General features: G+C 43.5%; 2 protein-coding genes across 4 annotated transcripts in view; both read left to right on the top strand.

The window, feature by feature from the left end:
- Positions 1-16,968, top strand: part of LOC111267519 (uncharacterized) — a 265,929-nt gene that overhangs the window by 63,188 nt on the left and 185,773 nt on the right. The window lies entirely within an intron of this gene.
- LOC147752523 (uncharacterized) overlaps positions 1-16,968 on the top strand; it is a 53,672-nt gene that overhangs the window by 34,314 nt on the left and 2,390 nt on the right. Inside the window, exon 2 of the mRNA XM_086971353.1 lies at positions 475-2,505. Coding sequence (XP_086827479.1) covers positions 2,307-2,505 — 199 coding nt within the window. The 5' untranslated portion in view covers positions 475-2,306. The remainder of the gene's footprint in view (positions 1-474; positions 2,506-16,968) is intronic.

Raw genomic sequence — 16,968 nt, 5'->3', positions numbered from 1 at the left:
GTGGCTGCGGTAGCGAAGGTAGCACCGCTTGCACGAGGACAACAGCAGCAGTGAACGCACTGGCAGAAACGCCAGTGGTAGCAGCAGCAAGGACGCAGCAAAGTAAGGAGGCATGCTTCACCGCGCAGGGAAAATACTTTCACGAGGCATCTACTTGCCTGCCCTGTCTGTTTGGTCGTCCCGCACTTCGTCGGAAGGCGCATGGCAGCTTGAGGACGCCACTCCGGCTTTCGTTGGCGTCGGTTGTCGGTTCGGGCTATAGGGCTGAAAAGCGGCGGAACAGCTGGCAGACTTAGCTTATAGGAGAAGCGGCAGAGACCGCGGCAGTAGTAACAGGCAGGAGTTCTAGCATTGGCAAGAATAGTGCGACGGAGAGAGTCACGTGCTGAGACGGTTTGGACAGTCACTAGGTAGATCGCTCAATCGTGGGTGAAAATATGTGCTGATACCGTTCTCCTTTCGGTTTCGTTGCAGGTGAGTGCACTGAACCAACCAACACACGAATGCAACGAAGAAAAGGTCTTCCAAACATTGTAGCCACGGCTTTTCTGACTCGAATGTGCCGATAGCGAGGGTCTGCAGACGCGTCAACAGAGTAACGCTCGATGAGAAGAACGGCAGGAATGAGACCAGCGATCAGAGACAAACGAAAAGACCATGCTGCGGGCGGCATTGAACGCAAACATGCGTGACAATAAGAGAGGCAACTCCTGGACGAGTGCCTAAGTGAAGTGAAGCTTCACGAGTTTGCACTCGTGGGAATCAAGTCATCTATCTAGGGGAGTAACGAACTATGAGGGTGTAGGAAAAAGCGAACACAAAAAGAGGAAGGCGCCACAGCGGTGCTTCGCGCCCAAATATTGTTTTGTTGTCACTGTCCTCAGTATTGTGAAGACAACGCTGTCTTAAAAGACGTAAAAAAAAGACGTACGCGTAAAGACTTTTTAAACCTTGTCACAGCTTGGTATTTTAAACTGGATACATGTTGTTTGAAGGTTCAATATACAAAAAGATAGAGATTTGATTAGAAATTCGGATGACGAGCCGAATGCAAAAGGGAATCTTTCCTTTTAACTATGCCATTTACTATCTTGTCTGGTAAGTATTGGTACTTGGCTGCATGTGGGTTTATCCGAGCAGGAAGCTTGGGATTTTCTTGACATTCGTGCTCTGACATTTACTCGCACTACATTTTGCATAGTGTTCTTGGAAGCTAAACTACAAATAGAAGTTCTACTTTATCTAAACACAACAGGCGAATCGTAATGGGTGTCGCATAATCGTACCGGGTAATATCGCAGCATTTGCATGAAGAAACCGTCTTTGAATATAAATTAGGTTTCACTTAACGAATTATATATATACCGTCTAGTCCATCGAATCTACGTAACATAACATTGAGAGATATGTCCATTGGATTGATACTATATTAACATTAAATCACATCAGCACATTACTGTCGTATCGCAGAAACCGGTGTGAAAAAATCAAGCATTTATTTGAATTCTATGTAAAGTTTTCTGCACCAGGAAAATTTGATTTCATCAATATCACCAATGGATACTCCGCTTTCTGCAGCGGCCAAACGAATTTTCCATTATTGTTTCTCTTTATTTTAGGTAATAATGATAAAGAATGAGGGTGCGGCAAGCAATTTGGCTTCCCCGCAAGCATATTCGGTAAAGAAAACTACTTGAGGTATCAGGGTTATTTGTCTAGGGGGGCTCTTCTTTGTAACTCGTAACCTCATCACTAGTGGAGCTTTGTCGCTTGCGAGCGAGCGAGCGAACGTCAGAAAAGCGATCTCGCGCGCCCACCTATTTGATGTCGAGTAGTGTTCAGTTGCGTGTCGAGAAGTGCAGATCTCGAGAAGATCTTCGGGGCCCCTCCATCGCATCCGATGTCGAGGAAGTGAATGAAGATCCCGGCAGCGGGCATTAAATGAGAAGTGTGCGTTGCCCTTCTTACAACTCCCAGGCCTGCTAACTCTCGGCAAAACGATTGCCCTATTGTTCGTAGTATTCAAGTTTCATTGCCCCTTGGCTGTGCTCTACTATCGCGAACTGCTACTTCTGCTAATGCCGCAGCTACGCGACGAATCCGAAAGAGCTCTAGCGAAGGAAGTTAGCTGAAGGGGGAAGCGGGATTGATCTTTGGCCGGCATGCATACTCATGTAACGTGTGTGCATGTGTAGGATGGTTGGCGGGTGTATTGGTGTGTAAAAGCACACAGCGCGCAAAGAACTTGAAGGAACCGGTTTGAGCGGCGCCACACTTTCGCACGCGTCGGGACTTCGCCAGGAAAAATGGAATTTGTTGCTCCCTTTTGTTCTTTCGACCGGCTAGTAATTACGTGCTCACGCCCAATGCAGAAAAGGGATCAATCTTTAACTCAGCCCAAAGTTCGAAACACAGCAAACCAGCGAAACAATACGAATGAAGGCGCTGCGTCGAGGCATTGCCGATGGTGTTGGGAACAACAGGAACACTCCAAGAAGCCGCCAGGTAAAATTCAAAACGGGTTGGGGTTGTGTGAATGAGCGAGCGAAAGATCCCCTCCTTGTCTTTCGCCGCAGTTTCCTAGATTATCCGCTGCTAGGGCAGGCTCTCGCCGTTCCGTTTACGAATTCCCTATACGAACTGCGTAATTTCCGGGCTTCTGTTACTATTACTAAAATTAAGTGCTTCGAATTTGACACTCGAAACCATCGTTGACCATAACATCAGTACCTATTATATAGCGGAATTCAACATACGCCTCACGTGTATCCCTAGAGTTTTTGTAGTTGTACACTCTGTTACTGTGACTATCATTGTGCATATGGTGGCGCTTTTCGAACTTATTGATTTCTCTAGATCTTCTAACCTCGAAGGCTTGTTAAGAAAGTTCACACTCTGCGATTAAAGGTCTGATTCGGGTCGACCCAATCGAGCCCGACTTGTCCCGAAATGGAAGAGAATATATATGGTTACGCATACCCGTATTGGGTCTCCTCTTTCATTTCGAACAAATTGCTTTAATCCTACACAACCGGGTGGCCTGTGCTGCCTTTATCATCAGTATACACTTTTCGTCTTCAATACAATGCAAGAGTACGTACGTACCCGGCCGTAGGGGATAAATGGCCGTTAGCTGAACTGGTACTTTGTTTGTCCGTTGACGTTCAACTGCATTTGCTATACGATAGACTGACAATGAATTTCATGACATAATCCACCATGGCTCTTTGACTGGTAGGCTAGTAAAAAGGTGTCTATGAGAGAAGGAAGCGAAGAAAGCTGAGAGGGAGAGAGTAGAAGGATCTACCGCAGCCAATTTCCGGCAGTTCGCCGGTAGCAATTTGTTGTGTCAATCATACTGGTACCGCGTGAGCGAATGTTACGCACTGCAGGCATCCCATACGAGATGAAGGATGTCACCTGCATCTGTTCCCACAGCTCTCCCAACAGCATCTACGGTTTGTTATATTGCCGGATTCGGCCGAAGGATGTCGCCGACGTCGAATCATGCATAGTGCCGGAACAGGTCGTCGGATAGGGTGGTTTCTTGTTGTATTATAGTTGTGTCATCCCCGGTGTAATAAACGAACATACCATAGCTGTCTGGGTCGCACAAATATTATTAAAATAGTTGAAGATGCAATCACGAAAAGTTTGTCCTCTTTTGACAATAGCGTGAAAGGGTCGAAGGAAAATGCAGGTCTAATACGACCGTGTGGATAGGAATGGCTGAATATGAACTGACTATACAAACCAAAGCCGACAGTCGATCGGGCTGAGACTGTGAAGGCCAGGTCGTATAGCATATGTAACATAAGCCGGCGCCGCTATTTCATAAGAAGTAGAGTGGCGTAAAAGAAATGGTAAAAACTGCTACTCACTCATGCGATAGAAACACCGCAAGGCAAAGACGGCTTTTGACCTTACGTTGTTCAGATCCACGCAACCTCCTTAGAAAGAACGCGCTAGCCGTACACTGGAACGTGAGTCGAATAAAAGAACATTGAAGCCGTTCAAATCAAGCAATAATACTTTATCTGAAACGTACCTAAACCACTCGAATTCAGTTAGTTGTTTGACTTGATTATAAATTCGGAAAATTTTCACCTAAATTGCAGAAAAGGTCATATTGAAGCGGACTACTAAGAGGGGGCCGCATGTACTGTGTGATCGGAGGCGATCATAAAATCACTGAAATTCGAATTGCTCCAAAAAGTATACCTTCAAAATGTTGTCCTGTTTTAGGATTTACCCAAAAATTCATCCACATAGCTCTATCGATCCTGTAACGTACATATATTTTTGACCTTGAAGATTTCTATCAAACATGTGATATTATTTACTAGGCAAATATAAAGTGTAATTTTTCTTGACATATCGCATCCTAAATAATTACCTGCTTTCTTTTGAAAAGCAGCTTCTTGTATCTATTGGCAAAAGAGTTCTATTACAAATATGAGGAAGCTGATAGCTTCGTGTGTGCTTGTTTGAAATGCGCACATGTCCAGCACATCCATGACCAACCGCCAGGGCTCAAGACATTTGTCGACCTGACATTCTAGTTAAGGTCGGAACACACTATCTGCTACGCACGAATAGTAGTTTCTTGTCTCTTAACATCAGCTTGTTGCCTTCGTCTGTTCCCAGTAAAACTCTCCGGAGAGGTGAATAAGTTGACTGTTGCAAGACAGAAGCCTCTCGGTTCCCGCCGCCTGTGGCAGTGAGTACGAACAGCGAGACGGGGTGAAGAAGATGAACCGGATGAGGGTCACCTGGCGCCTATCTCAAAGATATCGCCCATATTTCTGGATACCACATCTCCTGTTCTGCTCCCCGGAGGCTGTTTGTCGCTGATGCCGTTGGCCGTCCACCCCGAATATTCACTTCCCCAGCTTTTCAGCTGAAAACGGGGTAAGCTACGAGGCGCAAAATGGCCAACTTTTACTCGATTTAGTTCATCGTGCTTGTGCGGTAATGTATGAACCGGTTAATGAGTTTAATTCGAAGGCACGACAGCGAGATGATATGGTTCATTCTCGCCAGGGAATACCCGTTTCCTGAGAACCGCCAGTTAGGGGACCTCGAAGCTGCGGTACTGCCGAACGTTGGGACTGCTTTGCCGAAGCAGACAGTGAGTTGAGGCTGGCGGCCGGCCTCGGATGGTGTCAGAAAGGGCTGGTACAGCGTTGGTGGTTCAGGCAAGGATTGTGGTGACACAAGAGGTCTGATAGAAGCTCCGCTGTTTTTATGATAAATGCTTGTCTGCACCGGTTTGGACAGCGCGAAACGAACGAATGAACGACCATCGTTGACTTGAGCTGACGAGGGATCTACGTGCGTACTCACACTACATTGTATACAGCAATGTCTCATATGATGGCCTCTGCTGCCCTGGGTGGGACGAAGCGCACTGTTGAGGATGAACGACAACCGGACGACGTATAACGCAGTATGTACACATTCCTCTCGTGCGTTTTTCTTACAGCCCAACAATGCCGGCTGTAGCGAGACCGTGACGTGGTAGGACCTGGTGCTGGTTGGGTCGCATAGCATACTTTCAAAAAACCACCGTCACTTCACCATTGACGTCCTGCTCCTAATGTTCTAATATGCCTTGCCATAGATGCTCTTGAGCTAAACTGCTCTCGTACTGCTAAAAGCCATAGATAAGGCTGTCGTGTGCATCAAAGTACCTTTCCTTCATTCTGCTCCACCCAAGTGAACTTGATGCGTCGTACACGGTTACCCTCTGGAACGCCTTCGTCAATTTGGAGGACTATGCAATAACAATGCCAAGAAATCGGTTAACCTGGAAGACGAAGCTGGCGGTGAGAAATAACGGGTAGCAAAAAAAGTACGAACGAAACGGCAAAATTCAACTGTCGCTGCGTTCGCCTCTGTTACAAAAAAGTTACAGCTAGCAGCAGAAGGGAGTGTCACAGGGGCGATTATGCAATGATTTTTCAAGAATAGACAAAGACCACTATTATAAGGCAGTGTCCCTTGGGCTAGCTAGAGTAGGCTGAGTACTTGCCACCTTTACTCCGCTTATACCCACGCCCCTGACTTAGGAGACGTTTGGTTCAACTATATATTTATAAATATTTAAGCAATTTTAGATTAATGCCAACCCTGACTGCATGTGGAAAACTACTAGTACGTGTTTTGTCCGGCAAATCAAAAGAGATGCACCATGAATAACTGTGGTAGTGGTATTCATAGAAGTCACCGTAGCTTTTACTTCCGGCGGTCGTAATATTTTTAACCGCACTCGCCCGGTGTGGTCACTTACTATACACGTGAATAGAGTGATACAAATACAAGAGCATGCATAGGTTGAAGTATAATAGGTATGTGAAATAGCATCAACAACACATCTTACCGTGGCAGCATTAACCCAAATAATAGCACATTAACATGACACAGTTTTTGCGAGTAAGTAAAACGCCCTTTAGCGAAAAAAATACTCAATCTCGCTAAGTGTATTATTTCATTCGGGATACCAACTTTACACGGACATTGCCTCCAAAATGCCTGCAAGGCTGACTATAGCTGTATGTGTCTATGCGTTCCCTTCGTGTCAAGCTACGGACACGACATGAGAAGAGAGAAGAAAAACCTGGCAGTTCGATGCGGTAACTGCTATACTCACAAAGTATAAGGCCAAGAAGTCTAAGCAGTTTCTGAATGCTTGCCCCCCTCGTCTGCGCGACTGCTATCGTAAGCTACCATTAAGACGACAAAAATTACCGGCATTCCGTTGTCAAAGAGGGAGTGGCGCCACTGATTGGACCAGAGGTCGAAGTGTCGAGTAGCCCATGTTACCTGGTTAGGTCCTTCTTTTTTTATTTGTGTCTAGTAAGGCCGACGTCGGTATGACAGTAGGAAGGCGAAGCCGATCCGGTAATAGACATAGCGCGCTGTGCGGGCAATCCGATAGGAATAGTTTGCCAGTTGATTGCCTAGCTGCAGGTCTGCAGACTAGCTGGCCGACTAGGTCTCGGACAGGGTGTGATAAAACTAGCCCTTTTATTTCTTAGTCGTCCCTGTCATCGCCGTCTCCATCGCTGTGCAGTTTTAGTGGTAGTCTTATGAAGTCCTTTGCTGTGGCTTTTTTCGCACGCCCTATGCAGAAATCCCGCAGCCCACGCTTTGTGCCACCTTGTCTTTAGGATAGTAACAGCAACTATGGTGATGTCAATGACGTCTACATTCTATATTATTATGTATCGCGGGTAACGTTACTGTTATTTTTTAAGCCTGGCCTGCTTCTTTCTTCGGCAGCTACACCGAGCCGGTACTTATCGTAGCCTTTCTATAGACGACGCGAAAGCGACTTGCAAAAGCGTTTGTAGCGCCTCTCTGTTTGCTCCGCCCCCATCTCTGCCATGACTACAACCACCCGCAGTAGCGGTAATAGCAGCACCTTGATGGTGTGGCACGATCTCTGATACTGCACGGATCATTCCATTATATAGCACCACACAAGCTAAACGGATAAGTAAGCCGGCGAACCAGCATGCGTAACTGAAGCCTCCTTTCCTTCTGGGAATGGGGTTGAGGAGTGCCGGAGATCAAAAGTACACGTGGAAACTCAACTGGGAAAGCAAGAGAGGGACTCGAATGCAAAGCTGCGTAGAAACACGTGAAGATAAGAGAATATTCTGTATAATTTCCTTAAAGGGCGTGCCATCCTGCTTTTTAGATGCATGCGACAATAGAGAAAAGCGCGAACAAGAAAAAAGCTGCGAAACGGGTATAAGTTGCACCTTCCTGGGAAAGATAATCAAACAAAATGTGGTTACTTCATCGAGATATAAAAATGGTCCGGGTGGCTGTGGAAGTCAACCATTAGGCCGTCATTATTAACAAGGGTCTGCCGCCGTATACGATCCTGTGTGACTTCGTTGTACCTCTAAGATCAGTATAACTTGTACTAACGCAAATAAGGCAATCATCGTTAACAATGCGCATTCGTATCATGTCGTTCAAGAATCGCGGATGCTGGAGACTTTCTCTTGGGTTGATGTTTTAATGGTCCCCTGGCGACTGCTGAAAGACAGACCGCTAGCACTCAGCGGTCAATATCTAATGCTGAAGGTATTGATTTGTAGTGCTGTTTTCGCGTTGTTACGTCATTAAACCGTCATCATATGCGATAAATAGACGTGGGGCAAAAGTCACCCACAATGCTCCGCTTTGAGCTATGTTGTCCGTCGCTATGAAACGCAAATTGAACAGGTTAGAAATCCTGCTAACACCAGCGGGTTCGCGTGCAAGCCTTACACATCTGTTTTAGACATGCTCTTCTCCACAAAGCTGCATTGTATTTACCATAGCGGGAAGCTGGAATTGAGGTTTATTCCAAAAGTGGGCATTCGGACGGTTGATTACTGTTGTTGCTACGTGTAGCTTGCTTAAAAGCGATAGCACAATTGAAAACATTAGTGCTTTTACTACGGCTCGGCACCTATATCCCTTATGCAGCCACTCGTTTCATACGCAACGGTCGTTAACATGTACGTTTGTGTACCACCTTACAAACACTGCTCTTAAATGCATTCCCAAGTAGATCAATCAATTGACTTTGCAGTGCAAACAATCTCTGTCATGTCACGTCCTCATTCTATTTTGATTTAAAGCACAACGTTCGAAAAGAAGTAGGCAACCTATCCTAAATTCAGTCAAATCGGATGGCTTCTGCTAGCAGAGTACCTTTTCATAGGAAATTAAGTGACTGCAGGAAAATAGCGAGTTCAAACACTCGGCCTTAATATGCCTAAAATATCAAATGCAATTGTCTTTTCTAAAAATCATGCAAAATCAGCTTCTATTTTAGTTTACATACGTATGAGAAAATATAGAAAAAAAAAAAAAATACCTACACACAACAGGATATACGTGTAAATAGCAGAAAGCGTCCGTTCTCAACTATTACCATTATCGGAAGCAATATTTTTTCAGCGAAAAAATGATAAAATTATTGTAATTTCGTGAATGCAGAAATTGTGTTTTCTGAAAATGTCGCACTACAGGTTATATTAATTACTGCTGTTATAGTGGATGTTTTACTGTCAGAATTTAATAAGTTAGATGATATAAAAAAATATCGAAATGTAATAATTGATAAACGGATTAGATTACGGAGTTCACTGCCTTAGTCACGTATTCTCCTGTTTCGCTACTAAACACTATATAGTTATATTATAGCACTTTTAGAAACGGAACAAAATTTGGCTACCTTTACATTTTTGAGTCACCCCCCAGAGACACTCTGAAGAGACATAGTTGAACGAAGAATTGTTCATAATATTATTTTAAACTAACAAGGCGAACTACTGAGAGGACTGCAATATTCATGCTAATGTTGAGATGGATGACCTATCCCCTGATAAGGCTCAAGTTCACCAATATGAAAGTATTCTTTTGAGTAACGCTTCCAGCCATTTTTAGCCATGTAATGCATACAGCAGCAGTGCAGGAAAGTAGAAGAGTCGCACAGAGAAAATGTAGATCGGCGGCCCATGAAAGCCACCAAAGTTCTAAGTACTCACGCACGAGCTAAAAGCAGCAATGGCAGAAACACTTGTAGCAGAAAAGTGAACCCCTACAGAGTTCCCCTTACATCTTTAGAATGCCTCCATTCTTCCACTTAGGACCGACCAGCGGGTGCCAGCTCGTCGACTCTCTTTTTGGCTTAATTTGCGTGTTCTGCTGAGACGGAGATGTCGACGACGGAGGCAACTCTGACTATGGGAGTCTGGTGCGTTTTCGGCGTCCGGTAATTTCGGTAGTCGGTGGCATTTTGCTCGCGCTCGCTCGAGAACTCAGTCGTCCCCTTGAAAAGAACGAGCCATAATTCCAATATTTACCGTGAGCTTCCTATCTACTTGAATAGGGCACTGTTACGTCAAGATAGATTTCAATTTGCCATTATTGCAAATAATCATATTTATAACTATATAGATTAATAAAATCACTGATAACAGTGGTACACAATAATGAATAGCCTGGGAGATAGAGTGTCTCCTATTATATTGTCAGAGTAAAACGAAAACTTAATAGAAATCGACACTACGAAAGTGCGGTTAATTGTTCACGTAAACTTAGGACCGTATGTATTTAATATGCTTTGCCCACGAAAAATAAGATACAGAAATATGTGTGCAATCACGTCCTTCTGTTTGACCGACCCCAGGACAAACGATGCCGTTCCTGAAAGGCAGCGTCCACATTACAACCCATATATATATATATATATATATATTTTTTTTTCTAGCTATATAGAAGGTAGAGGATAAGGTAGATGATTCAATTCGCCATTAAATGTCCGTGATGGGAGGGTAACGCTATCATAAAAGTTGGCCTTTGAGCGGTACTCGGGGTCTGGAGGGGTGCGGCAGACGGTTATAGAGGTTTGCTTTGGCGCGATAGGGCATCCGTTTCTCGGGTTCTGCGCGATGTCCAGATGCCTTCTCGCAAGCTAATCGATGCGTACCATCTTATCCGTGTTGCGACGAATGGGCAAGATGAACGAAGCCCTGAGGAAAAGGAGGCAAATCATTACCACCAGCAGTTTCGTAAGAGACAAACAGTATGAGGTAGCGAAGAGCCGGGGCTAGCGGCCAGGCTAGACTTGCTAAGGTGGCTTTATTTAGACCAAATGGAAACGGACATGTTGTGATTCTATACCGGGCTAAGGGATGAAGGCTGAATCCTTACAACCTTGATGCCTTTCCTCATCTTTCACTGGTGCGGGGAATATCGAACGAGACGTAGCGGGAGACGACGAATAGAATTCGCTGAATGTAACAGAGATCGCAGACTTGCTTGCATGCTTATACTATAGGGTACAGTGATTGAAATTACTAATATTTATAAATTCGAAAAATTAGCAGTGTTAATCAACCCATGATTTTTAGTGCGACTGTGTTCTCTTCATCCGATTTTCTAGCACATAAAGAACAAAACGAAGGGAAAATTGTTTCATAGAACAATCACGATTAATTAATATTTCTTTGAAATTTTCATGAATTTCAAATTAATTTTGCATCTGGAAAATAGCAATTAGCGTTTTGATCGATTATTAAGTATTTAGTTAATGTTTCGCACCGTTTATCCATACTGACCGTGGGGCGGAACTCTACTGTCCAGCTTACACGAGCCCCAATTTAAGGAACTAACTTCTCACCGTTTAAAATCTCCAGCTCAATGCAAATCGTACGTGTTGTCATAGTAACGATTTTTACTGGAATATGCGTTGGAAACGGACCTGCCTAATCATCTGAGGAAGTCCATAAATTTATGAAGGACCCTTGTGTCAAATAATAGGCAAGCCGAAACCAGATAGTAAACTACTATTCTGCCATTAATTTTGTCATAGGAATGGTATAACGATCCGATTTGCTCTATTTAGACGCAAAGTCATATCGTTTTTTTCATGTTCCTGCTGTCACGTTAGGTTTCGATAATAGCACTATTGGATACTAATGTATGATGAACAATGTTACTGTAGATACTTGCTATATAGATAGAGATTACTTAACGGTCCTGCGCTTACATTTTGCTAGCTTTTTTAATATGTTGTACCTATTTGCGTTCTATGTGGTCCGATAGATTTATTTTTTATAAACACTGTCCAGCTGTTGTTCCTTATACACGCGTGTCTCTTTGTGCGAAATTGAATCCATTGGTTTTCGTATTGGCATTGTGATAACTAGCGATAATGTTGTACGAAATGCTCATTCCGTAAATATACAATGTCCACTCTCGGGAATTGGCTATTTTTTGTATAAGGTAATATTATACATACATGAGAAAACTGCATTTTTTCGTGTGTGTTTATTTATTTTAAGTATATAAAAGTGTCGAGTATGTGAGATACAGAGAGAATATAAGCAGGCCCAAACAACTCCTAGGCAAGATTTACGAACGCAGAGATCACTTATTCTGTTGCTTATTTCACATCAACTACATTCACACTATCTATCATTGTCTACAAATGTGCAATGTTCAGTGCAGCAAACTCAAACTTTTGAGCTTTAAACATCAACGAAGTGCGTGCATGTAAATTATTTTGTTTTTTTTTTCAAAAACGTCATTGAGCCATCTTTTGATCAGATCGTCGATTAGTTACTGATTAGGTTTAAATCTGTGGAGACAATGTTGTTAGTTACAATTAAAGCCGTCAATTTCCACGCTACTCGAGGACATCAAGCTAACAACTGAACTATCAGAACCTAAAGAGCGACTTTGGGGTAGTACTACTTTGTGATCTACCTCCATAAGCAATAGAGGTAAGCACAAAAAAACGTAGTTTTTTCCTCCTAAGACATGTCGGATTTCTCAGAAATCTAGCATCATGGTTATGTGTCTGTCATAGGTTAGTTTTTGGGCACTATCTTCATATAAATGCTCTTTGGCTTTCCAAGATACAAACAACACCTTTAAAATTATATTGTATCACCCCGTCAGCCATATAGTAACCCCTAGGAATTAAGACAAGATGAAAAAGAAGCTAAAGGCGTAAAAAACCTACCATACATATGAACATCAAAGTCTTTTTTGGCAAATATTCTTTAATATTTTCAGAAGCGTTTCGCTGTCGCAAGCTTGGTATTTCATAAAGTTCTTCATCGGTGCCATAATTCGACAGAAGTCACCATGAGAACTTAAGAGTTAAGTTATTAAATTTACAGGGCGCGATGTAAAAATGTGTCTAACACACTTTGCACAAAATAAAAACATATATATTGTTACCCGAATGCCAACAAGACTGAGCCGAAGCCAAACGAAATCGAACGTTTTTATAGCATTAACCGATCAACTGAAGTCCTCAGACTTGTTCGTACATATTAGTAAGTGGCCGTATGGTAACATTCGAGGCCACATAATCAGTTCCAATACGGCATCCATGATAGCTGGTTTTACAGCATTGACACAGGTTATTTTGCCACGCGGCAGCGGGGCTGCGTGTCATCAGCGAGAACAATTCATCTTTTCCCTTCATCAGAGAGATTTTTTCGATGCAATATAGTCGTCGTATTAATCTATATAGGGGCGTCGATTTTGTTGGCAAAGATGCCAGGGTTCCGCTGCCATTGCCAAATCACTAGTTAATAGTCGCCAGCCACGGAACTCACTTTACGTTATATGATGATAGGCGATGATGAACTACCGATGGACCGAATAATCCCTTTGACTCCTGCGCAGACGGAAACAAACTGCTAAGACAATGACTGTGCTTAGGGACGATACAGTAGCTTTGAATTGGGCCAGAGTTAAAGAATATCGGACGTGTCCTGAACTGCTTGAATTTTAGGACTGTTTGGGCGCTTGGTTACGAATGGGTTTTACCCGAGAATGAAATCGCACTTAAAGTTAGAGCTGAAGATAGGTGGGAGTAAAGGCTGGGGCAGAACTAACGCGGGGATGGGCGCTGACTATGTGCTAATTGCGAACTCTGCGAGAGCTCTAAAGCTTCGCGGGTGGCATGAAAGCAGTCGATCTGTCGGAAGTTAGTGGTGGAAGTGGCTGACGGTAGTTTCTGACCCACTAGATGTTTGACGTCCTCTAGGTCTAGCGGGACTCGCCTGCTCACTACTGACTGTACCGCCGATGATCTTAGATAGACGCGTGCTTTGCCACTATCTAGGTGACGATCCACGATGCACACTTACCGCCTAATAATAGAAGATGAGAATACGGATTTGTGGAGCCTAATTTTGCGATGAGTTTCTATTGCTAGCAGAATGAACGACTGGATAGCACATAACAGGAGCGACAATTTTGTTAGGTGCAAGATGTATGAACACTAAGCGCTAAGCACACGAAGAAACCAAATGATTTACAGAACGGCAAGGGTGGTGATGAATGAAATACGTGCCTCTTGTTTGCTATTGGTATTTATGTGATGCGCTACTATTTTCCGAAACACAGCAAACGCTATTTTTAAAGCGAATGTAGAGACAGATTTTCTTTAAGAAACCTACCACGGCTTTATAGCATGTTTATTAAACGTACAAATACAGGCAGTGTGCTAGATAATAACCCTAATTTTAGAAAGCTTTCATTCTGTCCCTTGGAAACCTATCAAGCTCGCGATACATAGGTAATACAATAAGCACGTGTTGAAGGTTCGGCATCTTCTATTTTTGATTCCGTGTAGTTACTTCAATAAGGTCAACATCGGTTGTAAAGTCAAGTAGTGATGGCCAAAATAGCATTTCGCCCTTGCCATGTCCTGTTTCCTTTATTGGGGTATGCGAGCGTTTTCTATACTGTATCCCTGTAAATACACGGCCCTGGTGAGAGCCAAAAGGCACAGCAACAGTGATACATTTTTTATATAGTTCTGTGGGTTTCAACACGCATATATGATATTAAGAGGTGTGACCTTAAGGCAGGCAAGGAAAATTTGATATAATGTTGGTTTCCAGGACGACTTTTCGGTTCTGAAAGTTACTACCGGCATATTGCAGAAGTCACCTACAATTAACTATCAAGCACACGAAACGGTCGCAAATATTTGGAATTTCCGTTTGTTGCTATAGTCGAATAGTTCATAGTACTGCTCTTTAGAATTCCTTATTCTATGCGTTTGTGGATAAGCAGGCTAAGGGGATGTCTGTCTTAGCGCAGGGGAGCCTGCCCATGTTGTCGTTAGGGCAGAATCTGTTCTCATCCTTCGTCCCACCTCTCTTTGCGGCTAACTTTCTAACCTGCTTACTGCTGAACCAATTCGTCTATCGTGCCTTCACTTTCTGACATTTTTTTGCCACCAGATGTTCAGGCAATTCTGAAAAGCAATGCTTCTTGCTTTTCGGTATCACCCGGAAAGGTCGCAGAAGGCAAACGCTAGAAATGCCCACGTTAATCATCCAATTGTTTCTGTTTTTTTCATTATTTATTGCCTCTTTAGAAACTGCAACGTTTGTAGCTGTAGTCGGCACGGAAGTAAAATTCCCTAACTCGACTCAACTGGTCGTATCGTGCTTTATAAAAAAGCTTTTTTTTTTAAAAAAAAGACTCAAAAAAAAAGAGGCGAAATGAAGTTGGAATGAAACAAGCTGTATAAATTCCTTCGATTTGAACTAAGTAATGGATGGTAACATCAAGCGGACATACTGTGCGAATGTACGAGTAGTGTCGATCGGAAAAAGGGTGACGAAAGGTCGTCCGTGATAGACTCTCTGTTACGTGATGCCCGTGACTGACACGCCTCGTGTGAACTGGGCTTGACATAACACAACTGACAGTTGCTCCCTTCTAAATCTGTTGGTGCTGCCTCAAAGGTTCATAATATGATCTTTTCAGCAACGCCCCTGTCTTCACTTGGCCTGTATCTCAACTGACTCAGACCTTTCCTCAGGACTCTCGCATTTTTCTCTTTTCTAAAAGCACGCGTACTCGCTTACCATATTAACATGGCCAATCAAGCGGCGAGTTCGCAAAACAAATACAATCCTCGTTTCTACTTCAAGCAAACATCACGGTGGCCAACGACTTTTTGTTCGAACAGTCGCATTGTTCTGTCAAGGTTAAGCCAATGGAAAGTGCTGTAGGAACGACGGCTTCGACAGTGAGCTGCTAGAAGCTGCTATTTTAGTAATGCTATTATATAATTTTTATTATAAGACAAATCAATCAACTTGTGGTGATCCGTTTGTTAGCAACGCGTCGCATTGGTTCGTCTTTCGAATTTACATAAGAAGAGGATTGTCTATTTAAATAGTTGAAATTTGTCAGCTTCCTTTGTGCGTTTTGAGCTGCCGCACCGGTCGAACTTAGCCTGTTGTTAGAATCGTTACGGTCCTGACAATAGAAGCATCAGTGCTGGATGTAGTGCTGATGATGGTGACGCTAACTTCGCATGTGAACCGTAATACTGCTGCTGAAGTAGCATCGCAGTGGAACTTTTTAGTGGCCAGCTTTTTTCTTGCTAACGTACCTGCGACCCGCCGCAAAAGGGTTTCGTCGTCCCGTTCGGAGCCAATGTTAGCAGAGAAAGGGAAGGTAACACCTTTTTAAAATACTATTGCTAGTGCAGCGTTAGTTCTGCGAAAGTTAACCGAGGAAGCTAAGAAAACAGTTGAACAGGCTTTAAGAAAAGTAGCGAAGTCCATTAATGAGTCGTCTGTAGGATATAAACATACAAGCTGTTTTTCGTCAGCTGCACGAACTTAGGCAGACCGATGAAGCGCAGGCTGAGAGAAGTCATACGAGCAAAAGGAGAACAAGACTCGAAAAGCGAATGTAAGAACGAGAAGAAGACGACGTTGACGACACAGAATATTCAGGAAAATAAAGTAGAGGAAAAATAATATGCATCAGGACAATAAGCGTTATCACTAACGGTTTTAGCAGCAGCAGCAAAGGGGGACAGTTGGTGTCAGCAGTCGTGTGCAGTTACCAGCTACAACCTAGCGGCCCTTAGCTATCCTTCGTTTCAATTCCTTGTTTCTGCTGCCTGCTTTCCGCACTGCCGCTGAAGGAGGCATATGAATAGCGCGCATGCTTTCTATTGCAGCAGCATAAAGTGACGTACCACATACAAAACGGGCTACACACAAACACACCATATTATGCTAACATACATATGCTCTCATAGAGGCTCGGCCAGGCAGACAGATGAACGGACGGATAGACAGTCATACGAACATACAATTAGGTGAATGACGACGTGAGCTGCAATGGCCCTAAAGGGAAGGACGCTAGCGAGGAGTAAAGTGAGAAGAAGGGTCCCAAGGACCGCTGAAGGGGGGTCCTCGACGCTCGCTCTGTGAGACCACGGGCCGTGGGCACGCAGCTGGAAGAGCCTTCCGAATGCCGGGTCTAGCTTTGTCCAGTCCTAGTTGGCCTTAGCTTCTGATATCCTTTTTCGCAGACGGAAATAGCACAAAAAGTAGATACGGAATAATATCTATATATATACGTATATATATATATATATATATACGTATATATATA

This window comes from Varroa jacobsoni, unplaced genomic scaffold, assembly GCF_002532875.2.
Source record: "Varroa jacobsoni isolate VJ856 unplaced genomic scaffold, vjacob_1.0 scaffold_1196, whole genome shotgun sequence".
NCBI classification, from domain to species: Eukaryota; Metazoa; Arthropoda; class Arachnida; order Mesostigmata; family Varroidae; genus Varroa; species Varroa jacobsoni.
The sequence above is the reverse complement of the archived record's forward strand: the minus strand, read 5'-3'. Positions and strand labels throughout refer to the sequence as shown.